Source organism: Lepus europaeus, chromosome 7 (genome assembly GCF_033115175.1).
Source record: "Lepus europaeus isolate LE1 chromosome 7, mLepTim1.pri, whole genome shotgun sequence".
Classification (NCBI taxonomy): domain Eukaryota; kingdom Metazoa; phylum Chordata; class Mammalia; order Lagomorpha; family Leporidae; genus Lepus; species Lepus europaeus.
The window spans coordinates 15,386,669-15,410,539 of NC_084833.1; the positions used below are offsets into that span (position 1 = coordinate 15,386,669).

The 23,871-nt window shown below is 38.2% G+C and overlaps 1 protein-coding gene across 1 annotated transcript; it reads left to right on the plus strand.

Moving 5' to 3' along the window:
* The first annotated feature begins 12,908 nt into the window (after positions 1 to 12,908).
* LOC133764266 (olfactory receptor 5T3-like) lies at positions 12,909 to 13,926 on the plus strand. Its single transcript, XM_062197938.1, has one exon. The coding sequence runs from the start codon at positions 12,958 to 12,960 to the stop codon at positions 13,924 to 13,926; it is 969 nt and encodes a 322-aa protein (XP_062053922.1). The 5' UTR covers positions 12,909 to 12,957.
* Positions 13,927 to 23,871: the final 9,945 nt, after the last annotated feature.

Consider the following 23,871-nt stretch of genomic DNA (forward strand, 5'->3'; position numbering starts at 1 on the left):
TTATATAAAGAAGATCAACTTAGTATATAGTAAGTAAAGATTTCAACAGACTGCACTCCCAAAGACAAACAAAGTATAGAGTACTGTTTGAGTAGTAGTTTTGTTACCCGAGAAGGCAGCTTCTTGTCTTCCAGTAAGAAAGGATTCAGGCCAGCGCAGCAGATCAATAGGCTAATCCTCCACCTTGCGACACCAGCACACCGGGTTCTAGTCCCGGTTGGGGCACCGGATTCTATCCCGGTTGCCCCTCTTCCAGGCCAGCTCTCTGCTATGGCCCGGGAAGGCAGTGGAGGATGGCCCAAGTCCTTGGGCCCTGCACCCACATGGGAGATCCTGGCTTCGGATCAGCACGATGCACCGGCCGCAGTGGCCATTGGAGGGTGAACCAACGGCAAAAAGGAAGACCTTTCTCTCTGTCTCTCTCTCTCTCTCTCACTATCCACTCTGCCTCTCCAAGAAAAAAAAAAAAAAAGGAAAAAAAAGAAAAAAAAAGGAAAGGATTCAGGCATGAGACAGAGTAAGTGGAAAACAAAATAGCAAGGTTTATTAGGGTAGGGACATCCTTAACAACGGATGGTTACCTCTCCAGACAGAACCTGAGAGAGAGTGCCCAGTTGCTCAGACTGAGGGAGAGCAAGGTTACATGGTTGAGTGGAGAGAATACAACTGGGCAGACCAGGTGGGTGGCTCAGCAGGGAGGCAGAGGGCTGAGCACACAGTTTACATTTAGGCCAGGGATTTTAAGGGGATCAGTCTTGTTTTCCCTCCCCTCTCCTTCTCCTCCTCCCTAACAAAGGACCTTTTGGATGTAAATACGAAAAATTCCTTTCTGAGTTTTCGCCCTGATGTTATCAGACAGGGGGAAGCCTGGCTGGCATCACCCTACCTTAGAGGAAGGGTGGTTATCAGGTAGAAGGGGCAGGGCATTTGAAGTAGAGATACTGGGCTGCACCTGGAAGATTATCAGGATGACTTTGAGATGTGGATGCTGGACCTAGATGTCAACTCTTTAGGCCTTTGTCACACACACATAAGCTCATTTCTGACTTCCTACCTAACAGTTTTGCCTTTAATCCTCATAGTACAACACATTAATGGCAGAGGTCCTACATGCAGAGCAGGTGCACAGCGACTCCGATTGATGATTTAACAATTGACGCTCTTATTTATGATGTCAATAATCACCCAAGGTTCTTGTCATGCACTGCCAAGGCTATGGAAACATCTTGAGTTCACCAACTCCAATCTTCTTTGGACAAGGCCATATTCAAAGTGGAAGTTCTCTCCTCCCTTCAGAGAAAGGTATTGCCTTCTTTGATGGCCCGTTCTTTCCGTGGGAATCTCAATCACAGAGATCTTTCATATAGGTCATTTTTTTTTCTTGTCAGATTGTCTTGCATTTCCATGCTTGCGAAATTCTCATGGGCTTTTTAGCCAGATCTAAATGCCATAAGGGCAGATTCTGAGAACAGAGTGCTGTTTAGGACATTTGCCATTCTATGAGTCTGCTGTGTATCCTGCCTCCCGTGTAGGATCATTCTCTCCTTTTTAATTTTATCAATTATTTGTAGACACTAGTCTTATTTATGTAATTGCTTAGACACTTAATCCTATCTTTTTAATCAATTAAAAACTTAAACTGATCACTTTAAGAAGTAAGAAAGCATTGGTACATGCCACCTTGATGGGATTGAGTTGGAATCCCCTGGCATGTTTCTAGCTCTACCATCGGGGTAAGTCCTAGTGAGCATGTGCTGAACTGTACATCTCCTCCTTCTCTTATTCCCACTTTTATATTTAACAGAGATCACTTTTCAGTTAAATTTAAACACTTAAGAATAATTGTGTGTTAATTAAAGAGTTCAACCAATGGTATTAAGTAGAACAACAAAAACAAAAACAAAAAAACACAGAAAGGAATAAAATATTAAGTTGTTCCTCGACAGGACAAGGGCTGATCAAATCATTGTTTCCATAGCGTCCATTTAACAGGTTTCCTTTTTAAGTGCTCAGTTAGTTGTTACGGATCAGGGAGAACATATGATGTTTGTCCCTTTTGGACTGGCTTAATTCACTCAGCATGATGTTTTCCAGATTCCTCCGTTTTGTTGCAAATGGCCGGATTTTATTTTATTTTTTTTACTGCTGTATAGTATTCTATAGAGTACCTATCCCATAATTTCTTTATCCAGTCTATGTTGATGGGCATTTATGTTGATTCCATGTCTTAGCTATTGTGAGTTGAGCTGCAATAAACATTGAGGTGCAGACAGCTCTTTTATTTGCCAATTTAATTTCCTTTGGGTATTCCAAGCAGAGGGATGTCTGAGTTTTATGGTAGAGTTATATTCAGGTTCTGAGCAATCTCCCAAAAGATTCCATAGTGGCTTTACCAGTTTGCATTCCCACCAACAGTGAGTTAGTGTCCCTTTTTCCCCATATCCTCGCCAGCATCTGTTACTGGTAGATTTCTGTATGTGAGCCATTCTAACCAGGGTGAGATGAAACCTCATTGTGGTTTTGATTTGCATTTCCCTGATTGCTATTGATCCTGAACATTTTTTCATGTGTCTGTTGACCATTTGGATGTCCTCTTTGGAAAAATGTCTATTTATGTCCTTGGCCTATCTTTTAAGTGGGTTGTTTGTTTTGTTGTTGTGGAGTTTCTTGATCTCCTTGTAGATTCTGTTTATTAATACTTTGTTGGTTGCATAATTTGCAAATATTTTCCCATTCTGTCGGCTGCCTCTTCACTTTCCTAACTTTCTTTTGAAGTAAGAAACTTCTCAATTTGATGTAATCCCAATTGTTAATTTTGGCTTTGACTGCCTCTGCCTCTTGGGTCTTTTCCAAGAAGTCTTTGCCTGTGCCTATATCTTGCAAGGTTTTTCCAATGTTCTCTAATAGTTTGATGGTGTCAGATCAAAGATTTAGATCTTTAATCCATGTTGAGTGGATTTTTGTGTAAGGTGTAAGGTAGGGGTCTTGCTTCATGCTTCTGCCTGTGGAGATCCAGTACCATGCTGTTTTGATTATAACTGTCCTGTAGTATGTCCTGAAATCTGGTATTGTGATGCCTCTGGCTTTGTTTTTGTTGTACAAGATTGCATCATTTTCAGCATAATTTTTCTGAGAAGAATGTCTTTGGTATTTTGATTGGTTTCACATTGAATCTATAAATTGCTTTTGGGAGAATGGACATTTTGATGATATTCATTCTTCCAATCCATGAGCATGGAAGATTTTTCCATTTTTTGATATCTTCTTCTATTTCTTTCTTTAAGGTTTTGTAAATTTTGTAATTTTCATTATAGAGATCTTTGACATCCTTGGTTAAGTTTATCGCAATGTATTCTATTGTTTTTGTTGGTATTGTGAATGGGATTGATCTTAGCAGTTCTTTCTCAGTCATGGCATTGCCTGTGTATACAAAGGCTGTTGATTTTTGTGCATTGATTTTATATCCTGCTACTTTGCCAAACTCTTCTATGAGTTCCAATATTCTCTTAGTAGAGTTCTTTGGATCCCCTAAATAAAGAATCATATTATCTGCAAAGAGGGATAGCTTGACTTCTTCCTTCCCAATTTGTATCCCTTTAATTTCTTTTTCTTGCCTGATTTTTGCATCTATGTTCATCAGGGATATTGGTCTGTAATTTTCTTTCAATGCTGCATCTTTTTCTGGCTTAGGGATTAAGGTGATGCTGGCTTCATAGAAAGAATTTGGGAGGATTTTCTCTTTTTTGATGTTCTGAATAGTTTGAGAAGAATTGGAGTTAGTTCTTCTTTAAATGTCTGCTAGAACTCAGCAGTGAATCCATCTGGTCCTGGGCTTTTCTTTGTTGGGAGGGCCTTTACTACTGATTCAATTTCTGACTCTTATTTCTGAGGTGTCTGTTGCTACATTCCCTTTTTCATCTCTGATTTTATTGATTTGGGTCTTTTTTTATTCTTTTTTGGCTAGTTGGCACAATGGTGTGTCAGTTGTGTTTATTTTTTCAAAAAACCAGCTCTTCTTATTGCTGATCTTTTTTTTTTTTGGATTGAATTCTGTTGATTTCTTCTCTATTTGTAATTATTTCTCTCCTCCTAATAGTTTTGGTTCCAGTTTCCTGCAGTTTTTCTAGATCCTTGAGATGCATTGATAGCTCATTTGTTTGGTGCTTTTCCAATTTGTTGATGTAGGCACCTATTGCTATAAACTTTCCTCTTAACACTGCTTTTGCTGTATCCCATAAGTTTTTATATGTTTTGTTGTTATCCTCATTTACTTCAAGAAAGTTTTTGATTTCTCTTTTAATTTCTTCTATGACCCATTGTTCATTCAGGAGCATGTTGTTCAATCTCCATGTGTTTGCACGTGCTCTAGGGATTCCTGCATTGCTAATTTCCAGCTTCATTCCACAGTGGTCTGAGAAGATGCATGGTATGATTTCAATTCTTTTTAATTTGCTGAGACTTGCGTTATGGCTTAGTATGTGATAAATCCTAGAATAGTTTCCATGTACTGTTGAGAAGAATGTGTATTCTTTAAGTATAGGGTGAAAAGTTCTATACATATCTGTTAGTTCCCTTTGGACTATAGTGTCGATTAAATCAACTGTTTCCTGGTTGATCTTCTGTCTGATTGATCTGTCTATTGCTGAAAGCGGAGTATTGAAGTTCCCCAATACTATTGTATTGGAGTCTAAGTCTCCCTTTAAGTCCCTTAACAAATCTTTTAAATAAACCGGTGCCCTTTAATTAGGTGCATATACATTTATAATAGTTACATCTTCCTGTTGAATTGATTGCTTAATCATTATATAGTGCCTCTCTTTGTATCCCTTAACAGTTTTAGTGTTAAAGTTTATTTTGTCTGATATTAAGATGCTGTTTTTGGTTTCTGTTGGCATGGAATATCTTTTTCCAACCTTTTCCTTTCATTCTGCATGCATCTTTTTTGGAAAGATGTGTTTCTTGTAAGCAACAAATAGATGGGTTTTGTTCCTTAATCCATTCAGCCAGTCTGTGCCTTTTAACTGGAGAGTTGAGGCCATTTACATTCAATGTGACTATTGATAAGTAGTGACTTTGCCCTGCCATTTTCCCAAAGATATTCTTAATATATGCTTTGAACTTCTGGTGATCTTTTACTAGGAGATTTTCTTCCTTTACCTTCTTTTGTATTGATGACCATGTTTCTGTGCTTCTGTGTTTCTGTGTGTAACACATCTTTAAGCATCTTTTGCAGGGCTGGATGAGTGGTGACAAATTCTTTCAATTTCTGTTTGCTATGAAAAGGCCTTTATTTCACCTTCATTCACAAATGAGAGCTTTGCAGGATATAATATTCTTGCATTGCATTTTTTTTCTCTTAGTACTTAGCCTATATCTTGCCATTCACTCCTTTTTTTTTGGAATATATTAACTGTCACATATCAGAGGTATTTGTCTTTTTGAGACCAGATTATTTCACTAAGCATAATGGTTTCCAGTTGCATTCATTTTGATATAAAAGACAGAATTTCATTTTTATGGCTGAATAGTATTGTATAATGTATAAATTGCACATATTTTTTATCCAGTCATTAATTGATGGATATCTGGGTTGCTCCCATTTCTTAGCTATTTTGAATTGAGCTTCAATAAGCATGGGGCTGTAAGTAAATTTCATGTGGCTGGGTCATATGTAGATCCATTTCAGATCTCTCTACCATAATGATTGTATTAGTTTTCATTCCCATAACAATGGATTAGCGTACTTTTCCCCTCACATCCTTGCCATCATTTACTGGGTGTTTTTGTCTGATAGGAAACATTTTTTAGACATACCTATTTATTAATTTTAAAGGCAGATTTACAGAGAGGCAGAGACAGAGAGATGGCCATCTGCTGGTTCACTCCTCAAATGGCTGCAAAAACAGGTGCTGGGCAGATCTGAAGCCAGGAGCCAGGATCTTCTTCCAGTGTCTTGAATTGTTTCTTTTTACAAAACTATAAAAGGATTCTGTTAATCAGAATTTTTAAATAATAAAATGATAAATGCTTTAAAAATAGTTAATTGACCATAGATGTGTAAATCTATTTTTATAAACTGTATTCTGTTGTTTGATAAGTCTGTCTTCTTTCCCAAAATCTATTCATTGTTTTTAGTTTCATGGTAAATACTGATATGAAAATATTTGACTACTCCTAATTTATTCTTTTTTCAAAAGTGTTTGACTTCCTTAAATTCTTTCTTTTTCATTTATAGAATCAAATTGTCAATCCCTGCAAAAATGCTTGTTTCTTTATTGGAATTGCATTGAGTGCATAAATAAATTTAGTATTGTGTTTTAAGAGTCATAGGATTTGTTTTTATGCTTTTATTGCATTATCATTCTTTTTTTTTTAAACTTTTAGTTAATGAATATAAATTTCCAAAGTACAGCTTATGGATTACAATGGCTTTCCTGCTTCCCCCCCAACCACCATAATTTCCCTCCCACCCTCCCTCTCCCCTTCCATTCACATCAAGATTTATTTTCAATTCTCTTTATTTACAGAAAATCAGTTTAGTATATATTAAGTAAAGATCTCAAAAGTTTGCCCCCACATAGCAACACAAAGTGAAAAATACTGTTGGAGTACTAGTTATAGCATTAAATCACAATGTACAGCACATTAAGGACAGAGATCCTACATGATATTTTTAAATTGATTAATTTTCTATGCAATGTCCAATTTAAAACCAAGTTTTTTTTTTTTCATTTTCAATTATCTTTATATACAGAAGATCGATTCGGTATATACTAAGTAAAGATATCATCAGTTTGCACCCACACAGAAACACAAAGTGTAAAAATACTGTTTCAGTACTAGTTATAGCATTACTTCACATTGGACAACACACTAAGGACAGATCCCACATGAGATGTAAGTATACAGTGACTCCTATTGTTGACTTAACAATTTGACACTCTTGTTTATGGCGTCAGTAATCTCCCTAGGCTCTAGCCATGAGTTGCAGAGGCTATGGAGCCTTTAGGGTTTGCCGACTTCATGCATTATCATTCTTTTAAAGTTTCATTTTTGTGTGTCATATTTGGTAATCTTTTTTTGTCCTATTTTATGTCCTTAAAAGTTTTTTAATAATGTCATTTATTTATTTAAAAAACAGAGTGATAGAGAGTGCATGAGAGACAGAGGAAAGAGAGGACACAAAGAGAAGGGAGGAGTGTGTGCGGGAGGGAGAGAAGGGGGGGAGAGAGAGAGAGAGAGAATTTTCTACCCACTGGTTCATTACCAGATTGCCCATAACAGCCAAGACTGGGCTGCCCAGACCAAAGCCAGGTGCCCGGGACTACACCTGTTTCTCCCATGTGAGCGGCAAGGATCCAAGTACTTGGGCCTTCGTCTGCTGCTTTCTCAGACACCTTAGCAGGAAGCTAGACTGGAAGCTGAGACTTAACTGACAATAGGGCTGCATGGCAGTATTATTTTTTACTTTATTTTTTCTGCAAAAATCCATAATCAACACTTATTTCCCATTAAACTACAATCTCTGGGAACACAGGTTAGGGATATAATTATTTCCCACAGTTTTTCAAATGTTTCTTATATGCATATCCAGTACTGACCTATCCTCATTAGAGAGGATCACCAAGACAGGTTAAAATTCCACACAATTCAGAATATTTGAGCTTTATCTCTGCCAGATCACTAAAGCTAATGCTCTGTTCCATTGAATGTCACAAATATCTGCCTCTGCACCCTTTCCTATCCACGTGTTCATTTCTTATCTTCTCTCGCAAGCTGTCAATAAACATAAAGACGTTTCTTATACTTCTTAGAAGTGTCACACTGAAATCACACAAGTAAATATTACCAAGTTTATAAATTCTATTATGGGTTATGCTTTAATATTATATCATTATATACAGGATTACAGGACTTTTCAGATAATTCGCTAAGCATAGACCCATGAAGGGGAATCTAGATTCAGAGAAGTTAAATCATGAACTCATTATCATAGAGCTAAGAAGTGTCAGAGCTAGAATCATTTTTAAACTAATGATCAAAGTTCCTCTAGGTAATGCATTTCATCATGAACTTCACAATTCCAGAATCATCTATTTGTTGACTATGAAGAAAATCGCCTTGACACATTCCTGTCCCAGAAAATAGTTAACATGTTAATGGGACATCCCTGAGGGCTCTGAGTGCTTGAGACACTGATATAAGAGACCATGCTCATGATAGTCATAACTTCTCTTGATTGCTTGGGTTGTTCATATTCAAAGGTAAGAGAAAGGGCTTTTGGAGACTTAAAAGATCCCTTACAGGGTTCAGAATCTGAATTTGTGGTGAATGTGCTAATGTTTAGCTTTGAGAGAGAAGATTCTCTCTCACACTCAAAGTTGTGTTACAAAGGGATTCAACTGCCTTCCAGAAACAATAACAGAGAAAATTGTGGGGGTTTGTGACATGGTTTGGTCAATAGAACTGTAAAATAAAAATATGATTTAATTTTCTTCATGTAAGGTAACAGAATGTGCGCAATAGAGTTAAATAACCGAGTTTATAATTCAGGAAAATATTTTTAGATACAGAGAAAGTTAACTTTCATCCTACCATTGGCTATGTTTAACTTTGGGATCTGATTTTTGCTTTCTGATATAGAATTTCTCAAAATTTAAATTTATTTTACTAGTTAGATACTTGATACATTAGCTTTTAAATTTACTATTTAAAATTTAAATTTACTATTTAAAAAAAAAGACAACTATAAAAGGGTATCATCTTTGATCATCCCTGGAAGATAAAGCTTCCAAAATTCTGACATGTCACAAAGGGATTGCAGTACTGTCAAGGTGAAATTGTATGCTGTGGAATCAGAGAAATCTAGGCTTCAAAACTGGTTTTTCTATTAAGTGATGGTATGAACATGGTAAAACATGTGCCCAGCTGGTCTCAGTATTCTCATGTACAAAAAATGATACATTGTATATTTTGCAGAAGGTTTTGTAGGCTAAATGAGAAAATGTACCCAAGATGTATAATCCTTCCCAGTGGCTTAGTTACATGTGGTAGCTTCTGCTTTAGCTGTCCCTCTTCTGGAGTTCAGTGCTTGTAATACTGCTCTGGAATTGAACATGAACATGAGGGTGCAGCAACTGGTTTTAATTTAGTTTTCAAATTGATCATGTTGTATTTAAAAATCCAGGATGCGTTTGTGTTTGTAACCACATCTCTTAAGTGAAACCAACCAGATATAAACACAACTATTTTGAATATGTTTAAATATCACCTAACAGAGCCACAGCTTAGGTGAAGTAGGTAAAATTCATAATTTTTCTCTATCATGTTTGCAGTTTCCACAGCAAAGTTGATAAATGCCCTAATGATAGATGAGTTGGCATAAAACATAATTTCATGTATGAACCACTTCCTTACTGTACATTCAAGAACAGATCATGAAGGTTTACAGAAAACTATATTGATAGGACTGTCAGGGGAATTTAAGTGAAAACACTGTTATTCATGTGGTTCTGCGCAGAGGCAAAATTCAGTGTCTGAGCTGCATTTTAAAAGTTCTTTTATAACAGCATATCAGAGACCTTGGGCTTAATCTCAATAGAAGTGTGTGTGTGTATGTGTGTGCCACATAATAAATATGTGTAAAATCTGAAAAATAGAACAGCTACTGATTTGGGGCCCAGTAATTATTCTATGTTTTATGAAAGCACTTTCTAAATACCTATTATTTTGTTAAATAATTAAATTTTGTGATGTTATATTTCAAATATATGTTCACAAATAACTAAAATTTCAGCTCACTAAAATATATTTTATTATATCTTATTAAAAAGTACTCAGCCATCATCCCATGTTCTTTCATTTGCAATAGTTACATGTGAAAATTCTTTTAAAGCTTAGTTATTTGTTGATTTAGAAGGTTTGGTAATTTCCTAAAATTAATTTGCATATTTTCCTTTCATTGTGTTTTTCCCTATAAACTGATTCTGTTTGTTCCTAACTCTTTTTTTTTGTTTTTTTTTTTATTTTGACAGATAGAGCTAGTGAGAGAGACAGAGAAAAGTCTTCCTTTTTCCCTTGGTTCACTCTCCAAATGGCCACTGCAGCAGGAGTTATGCTGATCCAAAGCCAGGAGCCAGGTGCTTCCTCCTGGTCTCCCATGGGGTGCAGGGCCCAAGGACTTGGGCCATCCTCCACTGCCCTCCTGGGCCACAGCAGAGAGCTGGCCTGGAAGAGGAACAACTGGAACTAGAACCCGGTGCCCATGTGGGATGACAGTGAGGCAGGCGGAGGATTAGCCAAGTGAGCCAAGGCACCGGCCTCCTGTCCCTAACTCTTAATTAAATTTTTCTATATATATCCCATTAATAGGGAGAATAGACAGAGAATGGTAGTTTTTAAACCAAGACGTATTGTGCGTCTCTTCAAAATACACTAGTATGTATTTATACAATTTACTAATTACTTTACAAGCTATTTTTATTAATAGATCTGTTCAAATAAATTATTTGTAAACTACAAATTTTTGTAAGCAAAATGTTTGTGGTCTGTGTTTTGTTATAACTGACACATAAGTTATTTACCTTAAACATAAATCATAATACAGTTTTGTTATATAATTTATATTTTTCTAAGGAACAAATGAATAATTGTAGCCACACATTTATGAAACTCTTTTATGCGTTAGAGAAAATAGTCTGCTAGGATTTGTGAGGACATTTCCGGGATGATACAGCTACATGACTCTTCTTTCTTTCTTTTTTTTTTTTTTTTTTTTTAAGATATATCTATTTATTGGAAAGGCAGAGTCACAGAGAGAAAGGAGAGACAGAGACAGAGAGAGTGAGATAGTCCATATGCTGGTTCACTCCCCAAATGGCAACAAAATGACCATGCTGGGCCAGGCTAAAGCCAGGAGCCTGGAGCCCTGGAGCCCTGGAGCCCTGGAGCCCCAAGTCCGTTCAGGGTCTCCCACAGGGTGCAGGGCCCAAGCACTAGTGCCATCCTCTGTTGTCTTCCCAGGTGCACCAGCAGGGGGCTGGGACAGAAGTGAAGCAGAAGGGACTCCATTTGGGATACCCCATTGCAGGTCATGGCTTTAACCCACTGCACCACAGTACTGGCTCGGTCTCTTCTCTTTTGGAAACTAGTTCTCTTTGTTTATTCTCTTCTTGATGTGTGTTCATCTCAATATGACAAAACCTAGCGTGTTTCACACCATGAAAATAGATCATTTGTAAGTCACTGAACTTAGCAAGGACTTAAGTACAGCAAACTTTTCATTACTTTTAAAATGTTGCGTTTATGACATGCTAAAGGAAATACAAAGTCCTGGAACTGAAATGTCTCCCTTCACTGTAGAGGATTTAGCATTTAAATGTGTTTCAGGAACTGAGGCATTCAGCCTGGACACCAGGGGCTTTGGAACATGATGGTGTTTGCTGCTTTCTTCTGTCCTTTCTTCCTTCCTTCACTCTGTCTTTCCTCCCTTCCTCCTTTCCTTTACATATTTTTTTCTCACACTTTTATTTCCTCATATTCATGAAATGAAGACGAAAATGTCAATATTGTACTTATAGTGCAGAGATTATACCCTGCTTTATGGCAAATACAGAGATTGTTTAAATTTTTAGCAGCAATTTACTATAAATAATTTTATTATCCACTATCAGTGATATTTATTTTGTAGATATTTTAGATACTCCACAAGAAACAAATCATATAATAAATGTATGCCTATGATTTATATTTAAGAGAAATATGTCTAAAAACACCTCAAAGGATTTCTCAGAGATATATAAATTGAAATAGCTCTATCTCACATTGTTAGTTAAATTTGAATAATGATAATGGTAAATGAGTTACAGAAGGCAAAAATCAGACAGTAGATGACATATATCATGGGCGAACAAAAATTGAAAACAAAACATGGGATACCATTTTTGTTTGCAAATAATGTGCTTTTATCTCCAGAGTACCATCTGCAGTCTACTTAATGGAACAAGAGAATTGCCAGAAAAGAAGACGTAAAACGGTTTTGTCTGTAAATCTTTCCCATGCAACAAGCTGAGATGTAAGCTTAACAGTCAATTTTCTAGTCATCTGGAAACATTTTCAATTGAACAACATTAACATTTTTCTCATTTAAATATAATTGAGATTCAAATATGGTTTTTCATATTACAAAACTCTTGAGCACTAGGAGGGCACATTTGGAGCAGTAGTTAAGACACTGCTTGGGACACAATATTTCATATCAGAATGCCTGGGTTTGAATCCTGTCCCTGCTTCCAATTCCAGCTTCCTGTTAATACACACCCTGGGAGGCAGCAGATGACGGTTTAATTGGACCCTGTCATCTGTGTAAGAGACCTGGGTTGAGAGCTCTGACTGTTGAGAGCATTTGGGAAGAGAAGTAGTAGAGGAAAAATTCTCCGTCCCTCTCTCTCTCTCTTTCTCTCTTTCCTGTTTGTGTGTGTGTGTGTCGCGTGTGCCTGTTTCTCTGCATTTGAAATAAAATGAAAATAAATACATATTTTAAAATCTTTTTGAACAATAAGGAAACATATTTCATATAATTTGCAGAAAACGTATATATTCTTACTTCTCAGGTACACGATTTTTCCATAATATTTTTGGATTCAAATATGCCTATCTTCATTCAATTTTGTGCTATTTAAAATGATGCAATATAAGAACAGGAGGTAGCGAATTACTTGGAATATAAACCACTTGAATTGTAGGATTGTTTTTAGCATGATACAGTTAGATAACAATTGAATTAAATTATTTGTGTTTTCTTCATGTAGTGAAAACCATATACTTGGACGCAGCTTCTTCACCATTGCCTATCTCGTGATTACTAAGGAAATCATTGTGGCTTAAATATAGACAAAGAATATAATTAGATGGAATCCATTTGCACTGGCTTTTTCCTTTATAACCTGTATCACTGAAATGGAAGGATTTTCATCAGATTTAGAAACATACAGAATTCAACAGAAGAATGTCAGTGAAGTCACTGTATTTATTTTGATCGGATTCACAGATGATTTTGACCTGCAAGTCTTCCTATTTTTACTCTTTCTTGGAATCTATCTCTTTACTCTTGTAGGAAATTTAGGACTGGTTGTATTAGTCATTGGAGATCCCCGGCTTCACAACCCCATGTACTATTTTCTGAGTGTTTTATCAGTTTTGGATGCCTGCTATTCTACAGTGGTAACCCCTAAAATGCTGGTCAATTTCCTGTCAGAAGATAAATCTATTTCATATTATGGGTGTGCAACTCAGATGCTTCTGTTTGTGACTTTAGGGACCACGGAATGCTTCCTGTTGGCTGCCATGGCTTATGATCGCTATGTAGCCATCTACAACCCGCTTCTGTACTCAGTGAGCATGCCTCCCAGAGTTTATGTGCCACTCATCATTGCCTCCTATATTAGTGGCATTTTGCATGCTACTGTACACACAGTGGCCACATTTAGTCTGTCCTTCTGTGCATCCAATGAAATTAGGCATGTCTTCTGTGATATCCCTCCACTCCTTGCACTATCCTGCTCTGACACCCACATAAATGAGCTTCTCCTCTTCTACTTAGTGGGCTCTGTTGAAATAGTCACCATTCTGATTGTCTTGATCTCCTATGGTTTCATTCTGTTGGCCATTCTGAGAATGCATTCTGCAGGAGGAAGACAAAAAGTATTTTCTACCTGTGGCTCTCACTTAACTGGAGTGACTATTTATCATGGGACAATCCTGTTCACTTATATGAGACCAAGCTCCAGCTATGCATCTAACCATGATATGATTGTTTCAGTATTTTACACCATTGTAATTCCCATGCTGAATCCTATTATCTACAGTCTGAGGAACAAAGATGTGAAAGAGGCCATGAAAAAATTATTGAGAGAAATTAGATCATAATTAAGTCATACTTGTAGAATCAGGAAATCTGGAAGAAAGTTGTTTTTCAGTTCACATGGTTATGGTCAAAAGCTAGAGAAGAAAATATCTTGCTTAAAAAATTGTGCTTGCCCGCATGGGAGACCAGGAGAAGCACCTGGCTCCTGCCTTTGGATCAGCGCGATGAGCCGGCCGCAGCAGCCATTGGAGGGTGAACCAACGGCAAAGGAAGACCTTTCTCTCTGTCTCTCTCTCTCTCTTACTGTCCACTCTGCCTGTCAAAAAAAAAAAAAAATGTGCTTGTGTAGCCCAGAATATTTCCAAATAAAGCATTAATGAGCCTCTAATGCAGCATTTTAAAATTTTAGACATATTTCTTACCTGTGTGCTTATTAGTTTTTTTAAAAAATAGTCATATTACTTTTTTATGTAATTACATTGTTGTTAGTAGTTGTGTAATTAGTTTTCACTTTTTCCATGAAGAGGTCATGTCCTCAGGATGTTATGGATTGATAATCTTCTCACATTGTTTGTAGTAAATCTTCAATAATCTTTTTAAAAATTTTAAATAACTTTTATTCTAATGTTATATTGTATTTTATTAATAGTTGTTAATCTTACTGTGCTTCATTTATAAGTGTGTAAATTAAACCATAGGTATATAGAAGGTTTGGAACTACCTGTTGTTCAGGCACTCACTTGGGTATCAGTTGGAAGGTTTTTCTGGCCGTAACATGAAGGCACAGGCTACCAGGCCACTCCTGGCTTGTGCACCGAATGATTGTTGGTCTTCTGCTCAACACAGAGGCGATATTCCAGGCGGGAGTGGGGCACAGGGTAAAATCGGATTTTATGAATGCTGACTCTCCCACTGAGCTGCAAGTTCTCGCGTGTCTCACTCAGTTGTATCTCAGGAACCCAGCACAGTGCACTCAGGAGGATCTGGACAGCTTAAGAGAATCAGTGACTGAGCCACACCGACCACCTGCGGTCCACATCCAGGCCCCATTTCTAAACTGATGGCAGCTGGAGAGCAAAGGAATCCCGGTGCGTGGGAGTCTGCCTCACTGACTGCCTCCCTGTCCAGGCCCCGGAATCACTGCCAGACTCCTTCTCGGGCTCAGCCCGGAACAGAGAGGGAGTCTTCTCAAGGACGCCAATATACTGCAGGGAAGAACAGAAGCCTCCCCACCGGACGCTCAGCTCCCCTGGTGGGTTGCTCCGCCATCGTCAATATTCTTAACGATATGCCTTCCTCGTAATAGACTCTCTATGAAGGAATTTTCCAAACGCTGCTTTATATGCTTGAAAAGTGTCCTGACCTGCTGAGAGCCATCCAGCCTTCTCAATGTGTCTTTGGCTGTGTTTATGTCTACTCTGTTTTAATATTACATTCTTTCTTTGCCATTTTTCCATCAGATATTTATTACATAACTTATCAACATATGCTGATACTAGATGGTAATATTTATTGGAAATTTTCTGAAGTCTCTAAAAATAAATCATACTCTAGGAAAGAATGTTCTGTCACTATCTCATATTTCTGTCACTATCTCTTATTTATATGTCTATAAATATATGAGATATATAGATATATGTATGTATATGTATATGTTTATGTTTATGACTGTTCCAAGGTCTGTAAAACTGACTTATTTGAGAGGGTTTTTCTAAATCCAGATCCTTGCTCAGATCCCAGCCCTGTATTTATTTATTACCTATAACAATTTACCTTACTTTGTTGTTGTGGGTATTGTTGTACAGGATGTTGGGCCACTGCTCGGGACATATGCATCCTATATAGAGTGTCGATTTGAGTCCCAGTTGCTCTACTTCTGATCCATCTTCCTGCTAATACATCTCCAGAGGAAGCAAATCATGGCTCAAGTGTTTGGGTCCTTGTCATCCATTTTGAGGACCTAGCTAAAGTTCCAGATTCCAGACTGGCCTGCCATAGACCTGGCTGTTGCAGACATTTAGGAAGTGAACCAGTGGGTACGAGATTCTCTCTCTCTCTCTCTGTCTCTCTCTCTGTCTCTCAATGTCTTCCCCTCCCCTTTTCAAGTAGATTAAAAATAAATAAACAAAAATTAAAGGGTATTTAGAGTGTCTACTTCCACATAGCCACTGAAGAACTGCAAAACACATTATAACAATTCAAAAATCCAGAAAATACCTGAAATCATAACTTTCCTAGTTCTATCAGGAATAGATAGGTTCTATGAGATCTGATAATGATGACCAAGCTTAAATTTAAAGAGGTAAGGCCAAATGTAGGGTATTGAGAGAGCCTTCCAATGAAAGCATTTGCATTTAGTTTTATGGTATTTTCTATAGATCCCAAACACATACTTCTGAAAATTAATCTAGATTCATTTTGTTCAAATATAGGTGTTGCTGGTGGCCTTTGACTAAAGACAGTTGATAGTTAATTGGATGTAAGTTCTACAGGAGAGAGTAAGCAACACATTTGAATGGACCAGGAGGTTCATCAGATTGAAATGAAATCAAATGCCTGGTGAAATACTGAAAATAAACACACATACGTTATCAGAAACCAAATGACTCTCAATTGAGTTGACTATTAGAGTAAAAACAGATAAAAATCTGTGTAGTTGAACTAATAGGAATTTATCAAATGGAAAGAAAAGACAAAAATGAGAATAAAAGCATGCGAGAACTGTGTGACATATCAAAGTTTAATAAATAGGAAAGTAATAGAAGAAATGAGGTGGAAGAAATATTATTTGATAGTATGGTCACAAAGCTTCTAAAATAATAAAACGTCAAACCACAGTTGCAAAAGATGAGCAACCTCAGGTAGGATAGCATATCAGTAATTCTTCTGTGAATACAGAACCAACAAATGTAGTACATTCCTTACAAGGAATTAGGTACTATCATGGGTGTGCTACCTCTAAGGATTTGGGGTGGTTTAGCATGCTGAAGATCCTGGAGAACTGCTGGTGTAGCTTGCACACTAATCCAATGTTCTCAAGAGCATGGAAGAGTTTTTGTTACAGATGAAGTCTTAGGCAGTCTGCTGGGGGTTCACTATCGATTAACCCATCAATGGAATAAGCTGTTCTGAGGGCAGGAGGGCATTTCACAACCCAAAAACCCTACCTCCAAATACCATAAACATATAATTTTGAGAATTGTCCACACTAGTTTTAAAGGGAACAAATACCAAGACCACATGATTTTGCTCCGGCCTCCAAAGATTCACATTTTTCTTAATTACCAACTTCAATAATTCCATTCCTGAAACCTGAAATTCTTCATTAAGTTAAAAATTAACTCAAATATTCGAAATTTCAAATTCCATTTGTTAGTCTTGGGTAAGGCTCAAGCTATGTTTCATGACTAATTCTGGTGGGAATTCCCTCCAGCTGTGATTCCAAGAAATCCAACAAGTTATCTCACTGCAATGCAGCGGTGGGAGAGTTATAAGACAGACAGACATTCCCATTCCAGAAAGAATAACACCAAAGAAGAAATGGATAACTTGCCCCAAGTCCGAAATCCAACAGTAAAAACTACGTCAGGGGCCAGCTCTGTGGCGTAGCACGTTAAGCCACCACCTGCAGTGCTGGCATCCCGTATGAGGGCTGCTCCACTTCCAATCCAGCTCTCTGCTATGGCCTGGGAAGGCAGCAGAGGATGACCCAAGTCCCTGGGCCCCTGCACCCACGTGGGAGACCCGGAAGAAGTCCCTAGCTCCTGACTTCAGATCAGGTCAGCTCCAGCCATTGCGGTCATTTGGGAAGTGAACCAGCTTAATGAAAGACTTCTCTGTCTCTGGCTCTACCTCTCTCTGTAACTCTGTCTTTCAAGTAAATAAAAATAATTCTTTAAAAACAAAACAAAACAAAAAACTACGTGACGTCTTAAGACTCAAGAATATTCATGCAAACCATGAGCTATCTCCTGGACTCAGAGTAAAGAGTTTGGGTAACCAAGGACATAGGCATCCCCATTTGGGCTGAGTCCACCCAGAAGATCTCACTGTGGAATCTGGTGGAATAGCATCCATTGCATGTTGTTAGGTCTTCAGTCCATTGCTTCATGGCCTTTTGAATAAGATCTAGTGCAGATCTTCAGTCTAGGGTCCCAGTGACAGTTTCACTACAATGGCTTTTATGGCATCGCTCTCGTGGGGACTCTCTGAGGTTGAGTGGCACCTGGTCCTGTTGAGCCATATCTGGTTTCCAAGGAGTGCTTGCTGTTCCAGACAGGGTTGAAATGTAAGGGGTCCATAGACAGTGAGTCCATAGGAAGTGCCCCAGTCTTATTGCCCAAATTATTCTGAATTTCTAGCCCTCTGCTTCTATGATAGAATGGAACACTGACGATGTCTGAAATGCCTTTAGGGATTTCTTCTTCTCTATTTTAAAATTTATTAATTAATGTATTTTGGAGTAGGCATACACAGACTTACAAGCACACACACAAAATGGTGGTGGTGGAGGGAGTTCCCACTACCATTCAGTGTTTCAATACCCAAATGCCTTGATAATCCCTTTTATCAGTTCACTCTCACTAGCAAAGGGTAACTGAGACAAGATTTTCTCCAACATTTTTGTAATTCTTCATGTGGCCAGGCTATTTAAAACATGTTTCTGCTTTGCTTTCATTTTGATTATACAGTATGTCTTGAAGTCATTTCTTCCAAGTGCCATCTTTATTTTTTGACAGGCAGAGTTAGACAGTGAGAGAAAGAGACAGAGAGAAAGGTCTTCCTTCTGTTGGTTTACTACCCAAGTGGTCGCTACGGCCGGCGCTCTGTGCCAATCCGAAGCCAGGAGCCAGGTGCTTCCTCCTGGTCTCCCATGTGAGTGCAGGGCCCAAGCACTTGGGCCATCCTCCACTGCTTCCTGGGCCACAGCAGAGAGCTGGACTGGAAGAATAGCAACCAGGACAGAACCGGCGCCCCAGCCGGGACTAGAACACAGAGTGCTGGCATAGCCGGCGGAGGATTAGCCTAGTGAGCCGCAGCGCCAGCCTCAATTGCCATCTTAGTGTATGCACTGAAATGCAGCCATGGAACAGCCAAGTTGTCTTTTTTGCTTAGATACTTCTTCTATATGATACTAAACGCTCTTAAATTCTGCATTTAATAAGGCACTCAGAAAAGAATACAGTAATGTGATGTTCTTTGCCTCTGTATTGCAAGAAAGGACTTAGCACAGTCTTCAGAACCTTATTTCTTTTTTAAAAAAAAAAGATTTATTAATTTATTTTGAAAGTCAGATTTTGAAATTCAGAGTGAGAGAGAGAGAGAGCAAGAAATTTTCCATCGGCTGGGTCACTTCTCAGATGGCTACAACGGCCTTGGTAGTGCCAGGATGAAGTGCAGAGCCAAGAGCTTCTTCTGGGTATCCCACATGGGTGGCAGGGGCCCAAGCACGTGTGCCATCTTCTGTTCCCTTTCCCAGGCCATTAGCAGGGAGCTGGATTGGAGGTGCAGCCAGGACTCAGACCACTTGCCACTTGCAATGCCAATGTCACAGGTGGTGGTTTTACCTGCTATGCCACAATGCTGGCCCTAAAACCTTGTTTCTAAATCCAGCTAAGACCCCATTAGAATGCCCTCTCCTGCTCCACACTTCTGTCAGCATTCTGATAATGACTATTTCAGTAATCTCAAAGAAACTGCAGAATTTCCTTACTCTTCTTAAATGCTCCTCCCTTCACAGCAATATGGGCTTGTTCCTAGCTGGCCTATCTAAATCCCTCCATCCTACTATGCAGAAGTCTTTTCCCCGGCTTTCTCATTGTTTGAGAAACCTGGGAGGTATGATCTAAACTCCACATGGCACCTAAGGCAGGATGAAGGAGGGGTAACAGGAGTGGGTGTTGCTGACTGCCCTAGGACAGGAAAAGGGCAGTTACATTGTGAAATCATCAAGACTCCAAAAACTGAGGCATGAGAGCACTGCGCACAGATCGTGGAATTGCTGAAATTTGCACAGATGATATGTGGTGCAGAGTTTGGAAAGCCAGCTCAGTAACTGACTTGCTTTGGGTTTATAACCCTTTATCTTAAGTGCTGCTGAGGCCTGGTATCAATCCCTGCACTGTAGAAGAGATAGATTCTGGATACATACAATTTATCAGAATGGAAGCCTGAAGATGTAGGAAACCTGAATAGTTTATATTAATTAATTTTTTAAAAAAAATATTATGTAGGATCTCTGTCTTTAATGTGCTGTACACTGTTATTTAATGCTATAACTAGTAATCCAACAGTATTTTTTTTCACTTTGTGTTGCTATATGGGGGCAAACTGTTGAAATCGTTACCTAATATATACTAAACTGATCTTCTGTATATAAAGAGAATTGAAAATTAGTCATGTTGTGATTGGAAGGGGAGAGGGAGCGGGAGAGGGGAGGGTTGTGGGTGGGAGGGAAGTCTTGAGAGGGGGAAGCCATTGTAACCCATAAGCTGTACTTTGGAAATTTATATTCATAAAATAAAAGTTTAAAAAAAAAAAAAAGAAAAGAAAGAAAACCTGAATAGATCAATGACCAAGACTGAGACTGATTTAGTAATAAACAGCCTCCCAACAAAGAACAGCTCAGGACAGAAGCCTTCATTGGTGAATTCTACCAACAATTTAAGGAAGAACAAATACCAATATTTTTTATCCCAAATTCACATCATATGACTCCATAATTATCTTAATTCCAAAATCAGACAAATATACAAGAAAAGAGAACTACAAAACATCCCTAACTTAAATGCAAAAATTCTCACCAAAATACTAATAAATCAATTCCAGTAGCATATCTGAAAGATGATCTACCCTGAGCAAATGGGATTTATCAAATGCCAGAGATATAGGACTATTTAAACAGATACAAATCAATTAACTTGAAACATGTTAACAAAATTAAGGATAAAAATCATTTCATGAAATATGTCACTCTTTCATTATAAAAACTTTAAAAACTTGGGGTAGAAGAAATATCCATTAGCAAAATAAAGGCAATATATAGCATACAATCGGCTTCATGTTGAATGGTGAAAATCTGGAAGTATTTCAGTCAAGATCCAGTACCAGAATAGGATGCCATACTCACCACTATTATTCAATACAGATCTGCATGTTTTAGTCTGATCAATTCAGCAAAAAAATAAATCAAAGGGTTACAGACTAGAAAGGAGGAAGTCCTTATTCCAGTTTGTAGATGCCATGATTTTTAAATTTATTTATTTAATTTGAGAGTCAGAGTTACAGAGAGAGGGAGAGACAGAGGGAAAGATCTTCCAGCTGCTGGTTCACTCCCCCAAATGTCTGCAACTGCTGGAGTTGACCTGATCCAAAGCCAGAAGCCAGGAGTTTCTTCCGGGCCTCCTTTATGGATGCAGAGGCCCATGCACTTGGGCCATCTTCTGCAGCTTTCCCATGCCATAGCAGAGAGCTGGATCAGAAGAGGAACAGCCAGGACATAAGCTGGAGCAAATATGGGATGCCAGTGCTGCAGGTGGAGGCTTAACCTACTAGACCACAATGCTGGCCCCAATGTGATCTTTTATAGGAGGAACAAAGGACTCTTCAAAGAGACTATTAGAACAGAATAGAGAATTCAATAGCTTCAGGTCATAAAATCAATACACAAATATCAATAGCATTCTTATACATCAACAATGTTTTGGTTGGAAAAGAAATTATAAGATCAGTCACATTCAAAGTACCTAGGAAAATTTTAAATAACTTGGCATAAATATAACCAACTTTCTAAAAGATTTATACAATGAAAGTTACAAAGCATTAATGAAATAAATAGAAGATACAAAAAAATGGAAAAATTCTTCCACCTTTATGGAGTGGAAGAATTAATTAAATAAAAATGTATATACTACCTAAAACAATTTATAGATACAATGTTACCTCAATCAAAGTTCGATTGACAGTCCATATAGAAGTATCACATATACAAGATATCACCTCATTCCAGTTAGAATGCTACTGTCCAAACACCAAAAAATGACAAATATTGACATGGTTGTATAGAAGTACCTACAGCAACACTGTTGCTGGGAATGCAAATTGGTAAAGTCATTATGGAAAACAATATGGAGATTCCTCAGAATATGAGTAATAAATTTTCCATATAACCCAGTTGTCCCACTTCTGGGAATTATGTAATCCCCAGAAAATGTAATCAATAGTTGAAAATGTAATCAATAGTTGAAACAGTTGTGTGCAGGTCCATGTTTATAGTAGCTTAATTCAAAATATCAAAGATATGGAATCAACTTAGATGATGTCTATCAACTGATAATTGGATAAATAAAATGTAATATCTAGGGGCCGGTGCTGTGGAGTAGCACATGAAGCCACCATCTGCAATTCCAATAGGTGCAGGTTCAAGTCCCAGCAGCTCCACTTCCAATCTAGCTCTCTGCTATGGCCCAGGAAAGCAGTAGAAGATGGCCCAGGTCCTTGGCCCCCTGCACCCATGTGGGAGACCTGGAGGAAGCTCCTGATTCTTGGCTTCAGAATGATGAAGCTCTGGTCATTGTGACCAACTAGGAGTGAACCAGTGGATGGAAGGCTCTCTGCCTCTCCTCTCTCTGTGTATCTCTGATTTTCAAATAAATAATTTTTTTAAATGTAATGTGTACATAATGGGATATTACTCAGCCATAAAAAGAATGAAATCCTGACATTTGCATGAAAATGGATGAAACTGGAGATCATTTTGCTAAACAAAATAAGCCAAACCCAAAAAGACAAATATCATATGCTTCCTCTTATTTGAGGAAAGTACTATATAAAAAGAGTGTAAAAATTGTGTGGATTTCATATCATTTGGAATATACTTATAAATATTGCTTCACTGAACTGTACCATGTACATGAACAATATACTTCTTTCCTCATATTATTATCATTGTCATGAATACCTGAATTGGTGATACCAATATCTCTGTACATATATATAGTAAATATATCTTGGTACATAATGTCAACATTTGAAATGAATGTGGCAATATGTTAAAATCTTGTTAAAGCTAAAAAAACTTTTAAAGCTAAACTTTTAAACTAAAAAACTTTTAAAGCTAAAAAAACTTTAAATAAAAAACAAAAGCATACCCCAAAAAAAAAAAAAAAAAAAAAAGACACGTCAAGCCAGTAGGAAATCCTAAAAACCCTAAGATGTGGGCAGACGGTTAGTCATACAGATAAGAAATCTTGTTAGACAGTGGTAACTTACCTCCCTGAATCACACTTTTCTCTTACTTTAGAGTTAACATATAATATTTATTTTTAAGTTTTTAAGATTTTTATTCAGTGAGAGAGATGCATAGGAGAGTGGGGGCTCTATCTAAAAGAGCGAGGGAAATCTGGATTCATACCGAGCACCTGGAGCATGCAGGCCAGAAAGCATGGGGCAGGTGGCCTGAAGGCCACGTGCCCTGAAGATGTAGGGCAGCAAGAATCCACAGTGGTGAAAAAGGGCAAAATCCTCTGGTCTGCTTTAACACAAACCAGGAGGAAAAGAAAGCTCGGCATCAGAAGCAATGGGTGGCAGGCCTATTAATGGCTGATCTGTACAGTGATCTGCCCTCAAGGAGACCCAACAGACCAGTCCACTGCAGTGGCTTTCAATGTGGTAAGCCTGGGCTTCAGCAGAAGTCAGCTTGTGAAGAGCCCTGGCAGCTCTGCCAAGAGTTGGATCACTGGAAATGGACCTGCCCTGGAGTCGAAGGATGCCCAGGTCAGAGCCACAGATCTTATTGGCTCTAAGCTGAAAAGCCCTTCACTCAGCCCAACTTCCAAAGTGACCACTGCAGCTGAGGGGATGGTCAAGTAGGGTCAGCAACATTGCAGGCAGAACTGTAAATTTCTTGTTAGAGATGCCACCTGCCTTTACCTGGCCAGCTCTCCTCCCAGGCCAGCCAAGTAATGAAAGTCAACAGAGTGCCTTCCCCTAGGAGGTTCACACCTCCC

What these genes read in the sequence shown, in the direction of transcription:
- LOC133764266 (XM_062197938.1), top strand. Translation starts at nt 12,958, where the DNA reads ATGGAAGGATTTTCATCAGATTTAGAAACATACAGAATTCAACAGAAG.